This window comes from Pseudopipra pipra, chromosome 2, assembly GCF_036250125.1.
Source record: "Pseudopipra pipra isolate bDixPip1 chromosome 2, bDixPip1.hap1, whole genome shotgun sequence".
Taxonomy (NCBI): domain Eukaryota; kingdom Metazoa; phylum Chordata; class Aves; order Passeriformes; family Pipridae; genus Pseudopipra; species Pseudopipra pipra.
The window spans coordinates 31079346-31093766 of record NC_087550.1 but is presented as its reverse complement, the minus strand read 5'-3'; the positions used below and the strand labels follow the sequence as shown (position 1 = coordinate 31093766).

The window sequence follows — 14421 nt, the reverse complement described above, 5'->3', positions numbered from 1 at the left end:
GACTGGAGCCAGTACTGTCAACTATAGAATTGTAGAATCATGGAATGGCTTGGGTTGAAAGGGACCTTCCACATCATCTCATTCCAACCCCTATGCCATGGGCAGGTACATCTTTCACTAGACCAGGTTGCTCAAATGCCCATCCTCCAGCCTGGCCTTGAACAGTTCCAGGGATGGGGGATCCACAACTTCTCTGGGCAACCTATTCCAGTGCCTCACCAATCTCAAAGTAAAGAATTTCTTCCTAATATCTAATCTCACCCTGCCCTCTGTCAGTTTAAAGCCATTACCCCTTGTCCTGTCACTCCATGCCCTTGTCAAAAGTCCCTCTCCATCTGTCTTGTAGCCCTTTAGATACTGGAAGGGGCTCTAAGATGTCCTTGGAGTCTTCTTTCCTCCAGGCTGAACAAGCCCAACTCTCTCAGCCCGTCTCCCCAGCAGAGGTGCTCTGGCCCTCAATGATCACCTCAGCGCCTCCCCTTTGCTTCTCTTTTCCAGAAAATGAAAACTTCATTCCAAAAACTGCCAGAGATACTCCTGGAGCACAGCCCGCATCGCTCCGGACGTACATACGTCCGACCGTGAGGAACACTGTGGTTGTGAGGTGACAACCCGTCACCTCCCCCGCCGATCCACGATGACTGCGAGGGGGAATTGCATCACAGAGCAGCGCGGTTCCTGTTCCGGCGGCGGCGATGGTGGAGCAGGGAGGCGGCGGCGGCGCCATGAGTTTCCTCAAGCGGTTCCCGCCGCCGGCCGATGGCGTTCGGCACCAGCAGCCGGACACGGAGGCGCTGCTGGCGGGGCGCAGCCTGGGCGCCGGCACCCTCTACATCGCCGAGAGGTGCGGGGGAACACACGGCGCTGGGGACCCCTCGGGGGGCCGTGCTGTGAGGGGCTGCTCCTGAGGGCGTCCTGAGGGGGCTGCGGGGTATCCTGAGGGGGCCGGCGAGTGGGAGCCTTCCCTGAGAGGCTCTCACCCCTGAAGGGCCTGTGGGGTCACCCCTGAGGGGGCCTGCCCGAGGGGGGATGTGGGTGATCTGGATAAGGGTGTGGAGGAGGCCCTCGGGGGGGCTGTGAGGGGCAGGGGTGTGAGTGTCCCGCTGTTCCTGCTCGAAACGGTGTTTTAAACAAGGCAAAAGGGAACAGCACGGCACGGGAGCCCGGCTGGTGGTGCATTCAGGGCCAGGCTGGATGGGGCTTGGAGCAAGCTGGTCTAGTGGAAGGTGTCCCTGCCCATGGCAGGGGCTTGGGACTAGGTGATCATGAAGGTCCTTTTCAACCCAAACCATTCTATAATGAAAAACACGGCACCTCTGCTCTTTTGACAGGCAAGTGGATGGGGCTGTTGGGTTTCTGCTGTTATTAGCTACTGTGGTTCTTTCATGTTGCGTTAATCACGTGGAGACTGTATGTTCTTACTAGGCAGAAATCAGTCTGGTTATTCTGGAAGATGTTATCTGAGCTCTTTACACTCTCCTTTAAATCCTCTCTGCATTGTATAGCTCAAGAAGACAGCTTAATGGTTAAACCAACAGAATTTTCTTTGACCATGGAAAATACTTGTAATATATTCTGCACTAGAAGAGCATTGTTAGAACAAAAATGTAATTTAGAATGTGCATGGAGGAGTGAATTGTCTTTTAAAATCTTTAGACTAGGAAATATTTATAAAATGGTCAATATTTTGCCCCACCTTGTTAGTGGTGTTGTGTTGGAGAAGAATCTCTTTGGAATTTTGTTTACTCTTTTGTTTAGTTTGGTCGCAGATACTGGAGCTTTTGTTTGTGCAGCATCAGGTCTCAAGAGGTGTAATGTTGAGTTTCCTTGTAACTTGCTTTCTATAGGTTTTTGTGTGAGGCACAATACAAGGCTGCCACCTTCCTCTCAACATGTTTGGAGCACGTTGCAGAGGTTTTACCATAGTCACTTGCTGGTAATGGATAGAATACGCCAGTGTTTGCAGGAATGCCGTGGGAGAACCCAGGAGGACAGTGTGGCTCTGGATCTGTGTACTGATTCTCTATCAGCAGCTGTAAACATTGAGGACTGCCCAGTTGAGGCTAGGAAAGAAATTCTTTGCTCCCACTGCACTAGTTCTTGCTCTCAGCCAGATTTTCCAAGGCAAGGAGTCTTTTTGTGGCTTTTCCATTGGTTCTGTCCCTCCACAAAAGCTTATGAATGCTGAGTTTTGCATGTGGTGGAGGTCTCGCTTTCTGCCCGTCAGTATTTCTGTTCCTGTGTGACCTCATTGATCGCAGACACCCAAAACTACTTTGAGTGTGATTTCTCGTTGGCTTAGAAAGATGTTGATCATTCTGATATGAAGGAGGCAGTGCCCAGTGGTGACAACCTGTGCTGTCTCTTGCTGTGGTTAGTTAGGGATGAGAGTGAAAATGGGGGGAAGCAGAGGTTATACAGATAAGTTGCAAGGGAAGGAATACGCATAACCTGGCTTTGTTAGCTCTGCTGATCACAGAACTGTTTGTTTTTATACATCCAGGCTATACTCACATCAGATCTATAATTCTCTAGAAATTGTGATATTGACTTTTCTTTCGGTGTTCTCCTTGTCTTGAAAAACCACACTGAATAGTTTGAGTTATAAATCACACTCTGGAACCACTGTAGTTATCTTTGGAATAATAGGTACCTACAGAGAGGAGAAAATGAAGAGGTAAGGAGAGAAATTCAGCATTCAGTGCAAATGTGATAAAGCTGAGTGTGTTTGGGGTGCTCAGCTTCACATTCTTTGAGGTTTCTTTTACCTCAGCCAACAGTTAATGCCATTGCAAAGTCTTGTTTGGGCAGGTCCAGGTCTGTGTATGCCTGGAGAGTGCCTTGTCCAGAATTACTCTTTTGGGGTTGTTTTGCTTTTCTGCAGGCTTGAGTTAGGTACTATGGATACCACTGTTAGTTTGTAACTTGTCTCTTTTTCCTCCACTCCTCGTTAGTCGCCTGTCTTGGTTGGAAAACTCTGGAGTTGGCTTCTCCTTGGATTATCCCACCATAAGCTTACATGCCGTCTCCAGGGACCTGAGCGCCTTCCCAAGGGAGCACTTGTATGTCATGGTGAACGCCAAATTTGAAGGTATGCCCGCAGGGTTCCTTAGCGCTCCCACACTGTCATAACTGACATGATTTCTTCTTCAAAAAGAGTAAATGTTGGTTTGAAAAATTATATGCTTCATTTGAGTAATAGCTTGTATTTTCTTTTTCATTTTTGCAAAGTATAGTTGTCTTAAAAGTACAGCTTTGCACTCTTCTGGAGTCGCTTCTGTGCAGTTCTGCTCTCAGCATGTGACTGTGTACAGCTGGAGATGCTGAGAATCAGTTTGCTGCTCTGTTACACTGTTTTAAACAATTTAGTTCCTCTGCAGTCTCCCTGTGATTCCAGCTTGGGTATAATTTTTTCTTTATTGAATTTATGTTAATGTTGCTGCCCTCTCCAGGCTTTATGGATTCCTGCTGTTTCACAGCAGCCTGGAAATTTTCATTAATTTTCTCCCACAGCTTACTTAAAAACAAAAAAAGACAATAGGTCATGTGACCAGGCTTTAATCGATCTTTGTAGATTGCCCACAAAACCAACCTTTTTGACTGTTCTTGTTTTGATATCAAGAAAACAAACTTTCTGTTTCGTTGGTTTTTTTTGATATATTTTTTCTTATGGTAGACCTGTTAATATTTTAAGTGTGTCATAAACTGCCATCTCAGTTGAAGAGTAATGGGTGCTAGGTGTTGGGCAGGTCTTCTTTCCCCTTCGTGCCTACTGGTCATAATTGTTAAAGGTTAAAATCTGGCATTTAATTTTTTTTTTTTAATGTATCCAGAAAGTAATGACAAGACTCTGAGGAGGCAGAGCCGTTTCTAAGCTATTAATGCTCTTCATTATTTCCTTCTCTCAAGTTACTAATAATCTCTGACAGTCTATCACTACAAATAATAAGAGAACATGCATCCTCCTCTTGGTTCTTCTTCCTCATTTTCCTTTAACGAGTTATTTTGAAGTAAACTGAGCTTCGTCTGAAGAAAGATACTGTTTCTAGCTTTTAATTCGTTCTGATCATGGTGTTTAAAAATACAGATATCATGTGTTAATTCTTATCTAGAAATCATTAATAGTCTGATTTTTGTGGTATTTCCTCCGTGTGTGTGAACTTTCTTTTATATATATGTACTCTGCCTACAGTAAATCTTCTACAGCAGGTAGATTTTAGTTTTCAAGTCTAGCCCTGGTCTGCAGTTTTAACTGCTGAATAGTGTTAAACTCAAACCTTTCCGCTTTCTTGGCTGCAGGAGTCTTCATTCTCAGTTGGGCAGAGAACATTTTGTTCTTCTCTGAAAGTTTTTGTTGTGCTCTCTATGAGTGTGTGCCTTGTCCTCACCCCTTTTTCAGAAAAAGGCACTCAGAGGTTGACTCCATTGAAAACGAAGAGCTGGACTCAACAGTACCAAGCTGTGCCTGCGGGTGTCAGTTGGAAAAGGATTGGGTAGCTTCCTTTGCACACTACATTTTTGGGGGCAGCTGGCTGGCAGCTTCTTGGCATCTTCATATTCTTGGTGGTGCCAGTTTTGTATGTGATAAAAGCCACTCTCAGTGGAACAGCCTCTTCTTCTGTAGAAAATAGTTATGCACTTTTGAGGCTGTCAGTGCAGTGTCCCCAGCCACAAAGTGATGAACTGCAGCCATCTCTGTGGTTTTTATATTCACAGAAAGTAAAACACCATGTTGTTGCTTATTTATTCATGCACAGAAGCCAGGAAGTGCCGTCTTGCCCGCAGTTGTCACTGGCTCTGAGTGTACTTTCTACCTCTGACATCTCGCTGGCTAGCTAGGAATAGTGGAAATGGAGTAGAGATCCTCTGTAAATGTCAGAGTCCCCTGTGAGGGGCCACACTGGAAGGTGGCTGAAATCAGCCACCTGAAATTCATGTGATTTAAAAAAAGACATGTAGTGTTCTGCAAGTAAATGGCAACAACTGTGAATTAGGGCCAGGGGATGAGCACAGTTGTTTTTAATAAGGATCAGGCAGTTTTCCTCAGGTGCGTGAATACATTGTGTGACCATTACAGAAATCTTAAGTCATAAAATTATAAATAGAGAAGTTTTTGTGTGCATTGCAAGTGCTGTCAAGGTGCTGTGAGAGGACCTCGTATGTCCGTGTGAGTCCTGGAATCTCATGGGGTTTTCTGGGAGAACAGAGTGGGGTTTTTTGTGCCTCTGTCAGGTTGTGTCCGGGTTTCTGATTTGATTACATGTGTGTTCCTGAAAGAATAAACAAATGTGACTTCTTTCTTTTTTTATTTTTTTTTCAACTAAATAAATGCATTTCTCTTAAATATTTCAATTTCCTAAAGAGGAGACAAAAGAGGCTCCCATGGCTGAAGGGGAGGAGGAGGACGACAGCGATGACGATGTTGAACCGATTGCAGAATTCCGATTTGTACCTAATGACAAATCAGCCTGTAAGTGAGGGGGAAGTTGTGTCTTAATTTAAAGTCCTGGCTATATGTGGAAGACAGTGGGGTACAGAGATGTAAATGCCATGATTTTTGAGTGCCTTTTTAATTCCTTGATTCCTGTGTGCTGAAAAGAACAAAGCAAATTTTTTTATCTGGCTTGAAGCTGGAATATTTCAAGCAGCTGCTTCTCAAGAAAAATTCTAATGCTTTAAAATAGAGACTTGAGTATAAATACATGACATGAACAGTCTCACTTATATACATTTGGAGACAACATGCATGGGAAATATCTTTTAAATTACTAATTCAGTGATATTTGAGTCAGCGACAATTTCATTAGGAAAATGTTAATACCCAGACACTACCACTGGAAAGCAGTCATATCCCGTCTGGTGTGGAGCTTACAGTTGGATTCAAGTTTTAAGAATCTGATGAATGAGATCCTGCAAGGATTCCTGTAGTGGGTAACCACAGGTGGAATTGTCCATAGTCCATTTCACCTTTATCATCAGTGAAATTAGGGAGAAGTGCTGTTAAGAGGATAAAGCACCAGGCTGGGATCTACACGATTTGTTTCCTGCATGGCTGCTGACTTGTGAGATGATGTTTTCAAATATGAATTCAGTGGTGGCTCTGCTAAAGGAATATTCTTAATCTCTTTGATCACTCAGTCCAGGGTTTCTTGCCTGTTGTTTTGGGGTATTGGTGTAGAAACAAGGGAGGTTTGCACTCACTTGTGTTCCTGCAGTGGAAGCCATGTTTTCAGCCATGTGTGAATGCCAAGCTCTGCACCCAGACCCGGATGATGAGGATTCAGACAACGATTACGAAGGGGACGAGTACGATGTTGAGGCCCGCGGTTGGTAACAGTTGCTTCTTTTGAAATACCTGTCAGCACTTAGACACCTGGTATCTGTTTATTACTCCTCTTGCCAAAACATTCTTTTTGTCACAGACACAGTATAGAAACACATAAATCTGCAGGGAATATGTAGTTTAGCTGTCACAAATCACAGGAATTCAGCAAAAGCGTTGTTCTGGTTCTCAAAAGGCCACAGATGCAAACAGCAGGGTTTCCTGTGCCCAGTGGCTGTGCTGGCCCAGGTTCAGTGCCCATGCTGCAGTGTGGTCAGTTCACATCACTGTGTAGATTCTGTACCTCATGTCAGTAGCTTTTTTATCTCAGTCAGTTAATCTGAGCATAACTTGCCTAGCCGATGTCCTGCTCCTCCACCCCTGCATGTTGCAGGCTCCTAAACTTAGGTCTGATAAACACAAACTTGTTTTTGCAGAGCTAGAACAAGGTGACATCCCAAGCTTTTACACGTACGAAGAAGGATTGTCACATTTAACTGCAGAAGGTCAGGCCACGCTGGAGAGGTTAGAAGGCATGTTAGCCCAGTCTGTCAGCACTCAGTACAACATGGCTGGAGTGAGAACAGAGGACTCGATAAGGGAGTTTGAAGGTAAGAAATGCTTTTGTTTTACTAAAGAATATCTTCATCAATGACATACCAGTGGGACTGACTGCACCCTCAGCAAGCTTGCAGATGACACCAAGCTGAGGGGTGCAGTTGATATTCCTGAAGGATGGGATGCCATCCAGAAGGACCTGGACAGACTTGAGGAGTGGGCCCATGGGAACTTCATGAGGTTCAACAAGGCCAAGTCCAAAGTGCTGTACGTGAATTGGGGCAACTCCTGGTATTGATGCAAGCTTGGGGGATGAAGGGATTAAGAGCAGCCCTGTCAAAAAGGACTTGGGGGTGCTGGAGGATCAAAAGTTGGACATGAGCTAGCAATGTGGGCTCCCAGCCCAGAAAACCATATTCTGGGCTGCATCAAAAGCAGCGTGGCCAGCAGGTTGAGGGACCTGATTCTGCCCCTCTATTCCCTCTGGTGAGGCCCCACCCAGAGTACTGCATCCAGCTCTGGGGTCTGGAGCATAAGAAGGACATGGACCTACTGGAGCGAGTCCAGAGGAGGTCATGAAGATGATCAGGGGGCTGGAGCACCTCTCCTATGGGGACAGATTGAGACAGTTGGGGTTGTTCAGCCTGGAGAAGAGAAGGCTCTGGGTACATGTTATTGAGGCCTTTCAGTACTTTAAGATAGGGGCAGACTTTTTGGTAAGGCTGGTTGCCATAGGACAAGGGGAATCACTTCAAACCAAAAGAGGAGAGATTCAGATGATAAAAGATTTTTTACCATGAGGGGGGTGAGGCACTGACACAGGTTACCCAGAGAAGCTGTGAAAGCCCCATCCCTGAAAGTGTTCAATACCACGTTGAATGGGCCTGTCTAGTGGAAGGTGTCCCTGCCCATGTCTGCAAGGACCCTTCCAACCTAAACCATTCTGTGATTCTGTGATATGAAAGCAGTGGTTCTCCAATCTGGCTAATCCATAAACACAAGGACAGAGCAGGTATGATGGTGTGAGTCATACTTCACTGCAAAAGGTATCACCCACAATGCCTGTGGCTCTACAAGGCAGGGTGTTGCCAGCTGTGTATTGAGGGCTGCTCTGTTAGAGAGTGAGCACTGCTGTGTTAAGAATGCTTGATTCTTCCCAGTATAATTTCCTGGAATAGTGGTAGTGTGAAGTGGATTTAGGATTAAAAAAAAATTAAATTTGTCAGTCTACACTGGGATTAGGAAGCAATTTCTACTCTAGATGAGTTATAGTTTTTGTTTGTTTTTTTTAATACCCTAAATTGTAAGTTAATAATTGTCTTAACAGAGTTCAGGGTGAATTCAGAAACAATGAAAGATACTGAAAGAGATGTAAAAAAAAGATTTAGTTTCCTGAAGGATTCTGTCTTTTAATTCTACTGATTATTCAAATATGTATTTAAGGAGTAAAATCTCTTTCTGTTGGGTGAAAAAAACCAGATCTCTCAGACTTTGCCTTTTCTGCATCCTGTTTTCAGTGGAGTAATATATTACTTGGGAGAAGAACAGGGAAGTAGTTTAATAGCATTGCTTTTTTTAATCTATATAAATTGCAGTGCTTTTAATATGCTCTGATGTTTTTGAAAGATGGAGAATGATGCAGCAGTTGTGGATTTCTAGCTATCAGCTTGTGTAGAACAGTCAACAAAATAATAACTAACTTGTTCTCATCCAGAGGGAGGATTTTTTTAATCTTATCTGTTTGGTTTGTTGTTTACAGGTTCTCTTTGTTCTGCAACTTCAAATAAATTTATGTAATGTAAAGACAACTTTAGGTGATACACTCCCGTTTTAGCAGTGCCCTTTGTTTGAAAATTTAGTCAGGTTTCTGAACCCCAAAATTTTGAAAATGAATATAAATTGAACACCAAGTATGTCACGTCTCAGAGTCATCTTCATCAGATTTGCTTATTTTCCTAACCTTATTTGCTATGGTACTGCTGCTTGGTTTTCTGCAATTATAAATCTCCCCAGGGCTACTCAGTTTCAGAATTACATTAATGTTTGACATTGTGGCATAGAGCAATTGTTCTTTTTTTCAACTTGATGATTGTTGAGACTGGTTTCAGAACAGGATCTAACCTCTTTTTCTAGAGCATAATTAGAGGTATTCAAAGGAATTGTTACACCATTTGTTATGCTGAAACTTCATTTAAAACATGAAATAGTTTTAATCCAGTGTTTAAGTCTTTCAATAAGACAGGGTGAGGTGAGGTTGTAGGAAGCAGTGACATCTTTAAGTGACCAACCAGTAGAGCTGGAACAAACCCAGAAACTTGCGAGCACATCAGTGTTTCCTTAAGCTGCTTTCAGGAGTTCAGAGGAGTTTTCTGTCCTTGCCACGTCTTGTCAGCAGAGGGCATCTGCACGCTTTCCCGTGAAAACATCATCCACTTGGTTACAGAGCACTGGCTGTTTCTTTCAGATGGGATGGAGGTGGACGTAGCACCAGTAGTCGCCGGGCAGTTTGAAGACGCAGAAGTCGATCACTGAGGAGGACCTACACTGCTGTAAGTTCCTCTGACTTCCAACAGCAATGCTTTTCAGTCCTGCAGAGCCTTCCCTCTCAGTAATGTGTGTAATGTATGCGATCCCAGATCTCCTTCGGGAAATGTTTCATGATCATATCAGTATGATGGTGATGATTTAGAGGATGGAAAAGGTAGCTGTAGTTAGCACAAGCGTGGAAAGATGTTCAATGATCTGTCCAAAATGCCTACTGGCATCACCCTGCAGAGGCAACCTGTGTGGATATGCCTGTCTGGAAGACAGGTCAGCCCTTTAGTTGATTTAAGACTTGTCCAATCCCAAAGGCTCTTAGATGCTGGTATACGAATGCTGGAGCCATCCCTGGGAAGTTACTGTCCTTAGTATGTTTTGCCCTTAGTGTGCAGGATTTCACAGGCCATTTAGGGAGGCAGGACAGTTCACAGTGCTGAAAGTCCATCTCTTCCTTCACCGTAAGCGGAGCAGGAACAGTTCCTGGTAAAGTAACTGTGCAGTTCCTGGTAAAGTTACCATGCACTCTGGATGGGATTGCTATCAGGACTGCCCAGCTTACAGGCAACACCCTGCTCAGGTGGTTGTGCCAGTGTGCCCTCTTGCCTACCATCACGTGTGCTGCTTTCTCCTGTTATTAGTGTTACAAGATGTGCCAGTGTTTCCTTGCTGGTGCTGGGTGCGGGAGGAAGAGCAGCTTTTTCTGGGACTGTCTGTGGAAATGCACAGGCACAGCGGGGGGTGTGATCACTACTGCACAGACTGCACATGGTGCTCCAGTGGTGCTGCAAGGTCCCAGTTCTTCTGCCTCTTTTGTAAGCAAGACTGACAGCCCTTACCCTAAAGTGAGTGTCACACTATCCCACTTGAAACGCCAGAGAAAAACAGTTGTGGAGCAGACAGCCAGAAGCTTGGAGGAGGATGGAGGAAAGGGCCACAAATAGGAAGATGACACACTGAAAAAAGTCAGTGGAAAGTAGTTAATTAGGGCTTACAGTGTCACTGAGAAAGAGGCCCCAGTCCCCTAGTAAGGCTGTTGCAGAGGGGTGATGCATAGCTGCTTTTCTCCTCTGTTGCTTTTCTTTGTTGTTGCAGTTCGGAAAGTCTCAGAATAGTTCTGTGTTCTCTTACCTCAACCACTGCCAGTGGTGCTGAATTGGTATTTACCGTGTAAGAGCTCAAACTTTTCTGCAGTCACACTTCTACCCTGGGAAGGACTTCGCAGAACAGAGATGAGTTCTTCCAAAAAAGTCCAGATACTGGTTGTCCTGCCACTGGATGGTTACCCAGTTTGGTAAAGGACAGACTTTAAAATTAAAGGAAAGCCTTTAGATGTAGATCAAGTACCTGTTAGAGAGTGAATGGAAAGTTTGGCTCCGATGACTCCATCTCCAAGATTACTCTGGTCCGTGGTTTATTAAAAAAAAAAAATCATGCTGTGGAAAAATTCAGATTTGAGTGCTTTATTTATTATCCGGGTTTAAACTTGAGCTGGATTAAGGAGAGTTAGTGGCTCATAGCAGATCTCTAAGGAGTCTGAAAGCGCTGGTGGAAATCTTCTAGCAAAGCACAAAATACACCCAGTAAGAAGTAGTTTTGGTCATGGAATTCTTCCTGCTGCTTACTCCATGCCTTCCATGGTGCAGCACATGGCTGTCGGAGATTAATGTTGTGAGAGGTAACTGGACAGGGATTCCTTCTGTCTTTTGCTTGTGCTGATCAGAGCTGAGGAGCTGATCCCTGTCCGAGCAGATAAGTGACCTGCATGTGCAGTGTCAGGTGTTGGCAGTGACGTTGCTCCAGGTGGCAGTTCGGGAGCCGTGAACTCAGTGGCCCTTTTTAAGTAACTGCCAGCCTGAGTGTGTTGATGTAATTTAAGTAAGTTCAGAAATCTAGGATCTAAGGCAGCAATATATAACTGAAGGTGCAAAGTGACAAGGACGCTCTTGGAGCTCTGTGCTAATGACCCTGCTAACCAAGTTTGAGCATGAGGGTGCCTTGGCTCTGCACCCTGAAAATAAGGATGGAGAGGGAGCCTGCTGTGATCTTATGGGCACTCCGTGGAACAGCTCAGCCCTTTTAACCTCCTGAACTGCAAAATGATCTACACGAACATCCTGTTGGTTAGTGCAGTGCTCTGCCTCTAAAGCTCTGCCCCTGTGGGACGCTCACGTTGTGTGTCACTGCTCGTTACTCAAATGGGATGTGACAGTCTCCTGCTGAAGCTCCTGGAAGACTTGCTGATGGTCGATGTGGGACATTTCCACTGTTCTTGCAAGAAGCAGTGTTTTGTCTGCTGCATCACGAGGCTGCAGTAATTGTTCCTAAGCAACTGATGTGTCTGTGTGTGGTGGTGCAGCAGGGTCTGCCAGGGCACCCTAGTACATGCTGTAAGCACATGCTGTCCTTAGCTGACCTCAGTTTGGAGCTGCTGCCAAAGGCAAAGATGCTCAGCCCTTCTGAAAATTAGTGGGTTTGCAGTAAAGTGCTGCCCTCTGACTGCAAACAACAGAGAGTTACTACTCTGTAAAGGTTAATATTCTTTTAATGCCAATTATGTAAACTTGGGTGTCTTGTGTCTTTCAGATTCCTCTTGTGGCACTTCCAGAATAAGCTGTAAAACCGAAGGCATTGCAGTGACTATCGGGAGTTAACCTTTTTTTTAAATGACCTAAGCTTAGACATCTAGGTCAATAAATGCTTTTAGAGTTGTTTAAAACAGGGTTTGACATTTGTGACCACTATGGGGTTATTTAAAAAAAACAAAACAAACAAAAACAATAAAACCTCTTGCATCTAACACTTGAATGGGGCTAATCGGGGTCATTTCATAGTATCACAGAATGATTTGGGTTGGAACATCCCAGTTAAAGATCATCTAGTTCCAACCCCCCTTGCCATGGGCAGGGATGGCATTCAGTAGATCAGGTTGCTCAGGACCCCATCCCAACCTGGCTGTGGAACACTTCCAGGGATGGGTTCACTCTCTGAGCAACCTCTCTGGCCTTTTAAAGAAGCCTTTGTAGGAATTCTAGGACTTGACAAATAAAACTGTAAGTAGAGCAGAATTTTAGATTGTCCTGGAATTTTCCATATTTTTTTACCTGTTCATTGACTCCATGGTGTAGAATGGAAATAGAAGTGTGACAGCTAAAAGGAAATAGGGTTGGCCAAGGATTAAAAGCAAAACTAAATTAAAAGCCCCACAAGTAACTGGCTTTATCATTTCAGTGCTATCCCTTTCATTTCTCTGAGAAGCAGAGTTTGGGCGTAGAGGAGATGGAATAAAGTCTGTAATGTCCGGAGAAAGAGAACTGTTTTGTGTCTTTATATTAAATGTTAACATTGTTAAATAAACTAAGATTTTTGTATCTCACAGCCAGCTCTGTGTTGTAGTTCTCAGTCCTTTTCTTCGGCAAACAGCTTCAGCCCTTGAGTTTCAGCACTCTCTTCTGTAACAAAAAACCTCCAGTGAAGCCATTTTCATCATTTACCCAGATGTGAGGATAAAAGGGTGGAATATTTGCAGAGTGTACCTGTGATAGAATTAGTCTGACACACCCCAAACTGAGGAACCTGGCCTTGGATTGCCAAGATCTTGGTCCTACTGCAGCTTTTCCTGTTTCATGTCTCTGTGGGGTGGTGTTTTTGCCATGGGGCAACCTCAGCAAATTCAGGTTGTTCCCACTTCCCCCCAGTATTGAAAGTCTGATAACAAACTTCTGTTTTCCTTTGATTTGAAGTTGACTTGTGATTCTTTTTTGGGGGATATTGTAGTGTTGGTATATGAACAGTTTTCTTTACTGGCTCTACACTCTTGGAATTGTATTGAGTGGTCCTGCCCTGCTTAGCACATTAGGATGTGATCTGGTTTCAAGGTATCTGGTAATTATAACCACCCTTTGTTGAATATTCATTAGGAATGCCAGTCAAATTAGGGATATCTTAATAGTGTTGTGAACCATAGCTGAATAAATGAGGTATTTAGCATGTTACACAACAAGACACTCTACAAGAATGTCTGTACTAGCCCCTATGTATGCATATGTATATATGTGTTTATGTAAATATGTGCATGATTTTGTTAGGGATACAGAGCAATAAAGGAGGGTACTGAGTGATTTTTGCACTGGGATTTGGAGAATCTTAGCATGGTAAAACTGTACCAGCACCATAGTTTAGGCAAAAGGCTCATTCAACTCTTAGCAGTCACTGTTAAAACATACTGGTGGGTTTTTCTGTGTGTATGTAAATCTGAGTTGCAGTGTGGTCTTTCTGTTCTTTTCCACACTAAACTGCAGACTGTTACATACCCTGGCATTTGGGCACAGGTAACCACAGGGCAGCTGGACTGCACACAGCTCCTCTCAGCACTCTCACTACATCCGAGCACTAGGAAGCTCCAAAGGGAGAATTTGTGTTGTACCAATGTGGAGCTCCAGGAGCAGAAATCTTGTCTTCTAGCCCAGTCAATGGAGCAAAATTAATTTTGGTGAGGTGGAAACAAACCTGGATGAGCCCTGAAGGGTAGCACTGAGAAGTGTCTTGTGTGAATTGACGAGTTTTATTTCCAATAAAACTCTGCATTTAGGCTGTGTGTAAATGTTGTGTACTTCATAAGCATTCATTGCTTTGAATGTTAAATACTCATTTTTGTCTGTCCTACCAAAAATAGTTAAATTCTTCAGTTCCTAACTTGGGTTTATTTTTCATTGTTTCTGCTACTTTTTGTTTTGTGGGGTTTTTTGTTTGCTTGTTTTGTGTTAATTTAGTCAATTTAAGGCTTGTCTATTTCTTAGTGATTTTTATTTCAATTTTATATTCTACTTCTAGTGGCTATAAATAGAGCAACTACTTGTTAATCACCCAGGTTTGTACCAACTTCTTTTAAACTACATGTTATGCCAAAATAAACAATACAGATGTGGAGGAGTCATATCTGTTATGACCTTTTCAGTTTATGGACTTTGCTTTTGCAGGCCTTCAGAAATGACACGGAAGTA

The 14421-nt window shown here is 43.8% G+C and overlaps 1 protein-coding gene across 1 annotated transcript; it reads left to right on the top strand.

The window, feature by feature from the left end:
* Positions 1-668: 668 nt before the first annotated feature.
* Positions 669-12800, top strand: CLNS1A (chloride nucleotide-sensitive channel 1A). Its single transcript, XM_064644863.1, has 7 exons — positions 669-844; positions 2955-3091; positions 5363-5470; positions 6216-6326; positions 6760-6933; positions 9345-9429; positions 12005-12800. The coding sequence occupies exons 1-6, from the start codon at positions 696-698 to the stop codon at positions 9410-9412; spliced, it is 747 nt and encodes a 248-aa protein (XP_064500933.1). The 5' UTR covers positions 669-695; the 3' UTR covers positions 9413-9429; positions 12005-12800.
* The last annotated feature ends 1621 nt before the right edge of the window (positions 12801-14421 follow it).

Bases quoted from the DNA above. Each gene is read 5' to 3' on its own strand.
- CLNS1A (XM_064644863.1), top strand. From the start codon at position 696: ATGGTGGAGCAGGGAGGCGGCGGCGGCGCCATGAGTTTCCTCAAGCGG. The intron at 5,471-6,215 runs GTAAGTGAGGGG...GTGTTCCTGCAG, and splicing joins ACCTAATGACAAATCAGCCT to TGGAAGCCATGTTTTCAGCC. The intron at 6,934-9,344 runs GTAAGAAATGCT...TGTTTCTTTCAG, and splicing joins CTCGATAAGGGAGTTTGAAG to ATGGGATGGAGGTGGACGTA.